Source organism: Solanum pennellii, chromosome 9, assembly GCF_001406875.1.
Source record: "Solanum pennellii chromosome 9, SPENNV200".
NCBI classification, from domain to species: Eukaryota; Viridiplantae; Streptophyta; class Magnoliopsida; order Solanales; family Solanaceae; genus Solanum; species Solanum pennellii.
Window position 1 is genome coordinate 65,929,897 of NC_028645.1, and position 3,169 is coordinate 65,933,065.

At 39.1% G+C, this 3,169-nt stretch overlaps 1 protein-coding gene across 1 annotated transcript; it reads left to right on the forward strand.

The window, feature by feature from the left end:
- The first annotated feature begins 1,950 nt into the window (after nt 1-1,950).
- On the forward strand, nt 1,951-2,449 carry LOC107030293. The gene is made up of 2 exons (XM_015231623.1): nt 1,951-2,076; nt 2,156-2,449. Exons 1-2 carry the CDS (start codon nt 1,951-1,953, stop codon nt 2,447-2,449), a joined length of 420 nt encoding a protein of 139 aa, XP_015087109.1.
- The last annotated feature ends 720 nt before the right edge of the window (nt 2,450-3,169 follow it).

The following is a 3,169-nucleotide window of genomic DNA, read 5'->3' on the forward strand; positions in this document are numbered from 1 at the left end:
ATCCCCCTGGATTCGGCCCCTATGCTAACACATCCAATGTCGCTGGAACTTCTATGGTGCGCCCTTCAAATTCACCTATGATAAGTAATCCACTCTTTGTGTAAACTGACACGACTAACAGCATCCCCCAACCAACGATGGTGCCCAAATCCAACATCGATCCCCTTCGCCAAAAGTTCGGCGTGATCACATTTATATTCTTGAAGAGGCCATTAAAATTCCAAGCTGTGATCCCCACATTCATCAATATAGTTCCCCTATTGAAATTTAGAAGATGGTCAAGAATGAGGAACATGAAGAAATTACTAAGAAAATGAAGAGTTTGGAACAGAGTATAAGAGATATGCAAGGACTAGGAGGCCACAAAGGCATCTCGTTCAGTGACTTGTGTATGTTTCCTCACGTCCATTTGCCTGCTGGTTTTAAAACTCCAAAGTTTGAGAAATACGATGGTCACGGAGACCCCATAGCTCATCTTAAGAGATATAGCAACCAATTGAGTGGTCTAGAGGGAAAAAAAGAGTTACTTATGGCCTATTTTTTGGAAAGCTTTATAGGGATTGGATCTGAATGGTTCATAGATCAGGATATCACCAACTGGCACACATGGGATGATTTGGCTCGATGTGTTGTACAACAAATCCAATTTAATATTGACATTGTGCCAGATCGTTCCTCGTTAGCCAACACGATAAAAAAACCATGGAAAATTTTCGTGAATATGCTATCAGATGGAGGGAACAAGCTGCTAGGATTAAACCACCAATGAAGGAGTCAGAGATTATTGACGTTTTTCTCCAGGCGCAAGAACCTGATTACTTTCACTATCTGCTTTCTGCCGTCGGGAAGACATTCGCTGAAGTTATTAAGGTAGGGGAAATGGTGGAAAATGGTATCAAGTCTGGAAAGATTGTAAGTCAAGATGCCTTAAAAGCCACAACACAAGTGCTTCAAAATGGTTCTGTAAATATTGAAAGCTCAAGCATTAGCAGATCATTTGGCAGAGAACCCTATTGATGAAGAATATGAACCACTTAAAACCTATTTTCCAGATTAAAAGATATCTTGTATCGATGAAGTTATTCACGATAACAATCAAGGTTGGAAGTTATTCATTGATGGTGCCTCTAACAGGAAAGTAGTTGGAGTAGGAGTTGTTCTTATGTCTGAATCTGGGGAATATTACCCTATATCAGCCAAACATAGATTCTATTGTACTAATAATATGTCTGAGTATGAAGTATGCATTTTGGGTCTGAGATTAGCTGTTGACATGGGCATCCAAGAATTGTTTGTGTTCAGAGACTCAGGCTTACTAGTTCATCAAATTCAAGGAGAATGGGAAACTCGAGACCCAAAGCTCATACCATATCAACATTGTTTACAAGGTCTTTGTCAACAATTCGTGTCGATAAAGTTTAGACACATTCCCAGAGTGCACAATGAGATTGCAGATGCATTGGCCACTTTATCTTCGATGCTCCAACACCCTGATGACGCTCATTTCGACCCTTTACATACAAATTCGTGATCAACATGCTTATTGCATCATTATTGAGGAGGAATTTGATGGTAAGCCTTGGTTTCATGATATCAAAGCATATATCCAGTCTGGAGAATGTCCGTCGGATGTAACTAGTAATAAAAAAAGGACTATTTGAGGACTAGCAAGGGGTTTTTTTCTTAAGCGGAGGCATACTGTACAAGAAGACACCCTATTTAGGTGTTCTAGGGTGTGTAAATGCTCAAGAGGCTTCCACAATCATGATTGAAGTGCACTCAAGAGTTTGTGGACCTCATATAAATGAATATGTTCTAGGCAAGAAGATACTTCGAGCAGGATATTATTGGCTCATCATGGAGCGGGATTCCATATGATTTGTTCGTAAATGTCATGAATGTCAAATTCATAGTGATTTAATACATTCTTCCCCTTCTGAGTTGCATGCAATGTCTGCTCCATCGCCTTTCATTGCATGGGGAATGGATATGATTGGATCGATAGAACCAAAAGCTTCGAATGGTCACAAGTTCATCTTAGTCGCCATTGATTGTTTTACAAAGTGGGTGGAAGCAGTAACTTTCAAGTCAGACCAAGAAGGTCGTGGTGGATTTCATCCATTTCAACATCATCTGTCGGTTCGGTATTCCAAAGGTGATTACAACTGATAACGCCACAAATCTCAACTGCCACTTAATGCAAGAGGTATGCTACCAATTTAAGATTGAGCATCGCAATTCGACTACATATCGCCCAAAGGCAAAAGGGGTTGTAGAAGCTGCTAACAAAAATATAAATAAGATACTCCGTAAGATGGTGCAAAGTTCTCGACAACGTCATGAAAAGTCTCCTTTTGCTTTGTTGGGTTATCGCACTACAGTCCGTACGTCAGTGGGCGCTACCCCATATTCACTACTTTACGGGAATGAGGAAGTTTTACCTGCATAGATTGAGATCCCATCTTTACGAATTGTTGTGGAGGCAGAAATTGAAGATGATGAATGGATCAAATCTCGGTTAGAGCATTTAAGTTTTATTGATGAGAAGCGTCTGACATCAGTATGTCATGGACAATTATATCAGAAAAGAATGGCATGAGCATACAACAAAAAAGTGCGTCCCAGACATTTTGAAGAGGGTCAATTAGTGTTAAGACGCATTTTGCAACATCATGCCAAAACCAAAGGCAAGTTTTCTCCAAATTGGAGAGGACCATTCGTTGTTAAAAGGGCATTACCCAATGATGCTCTTTACTTAGCAAATATAGAAGGCAAAGTGACAGAAACGGTCGTCAATGTTGATGTTATGAAAAGATATTAGATATGATTTGATTTTTGACATTAGAAACCACTATGTTTGGACTCGACATTTCTAGTGTTTATTCAATATAATCTCTTGGTTATGCTGTTTCCTTGAATTTAAAAAAAAAAAAAAATTTGCCTGAACTACGTTAGACCTAATTCTTGTTTCGGCAATATACGTAGGTAGCCCTAATGTTGGGTTCGGTTCAACCAAATACAAATCCAAAAATTCATATTGTAGTATACTGGGACAAAAGTCGTTTGTTTATTCATTTGGTCTCTCATCTCAAAGATCAAAATCAACCCCATCATCTAAAGTCAATCAAAGAAATGTGTTTGCATCAACCGTTGATATGTCGAGAGTAAG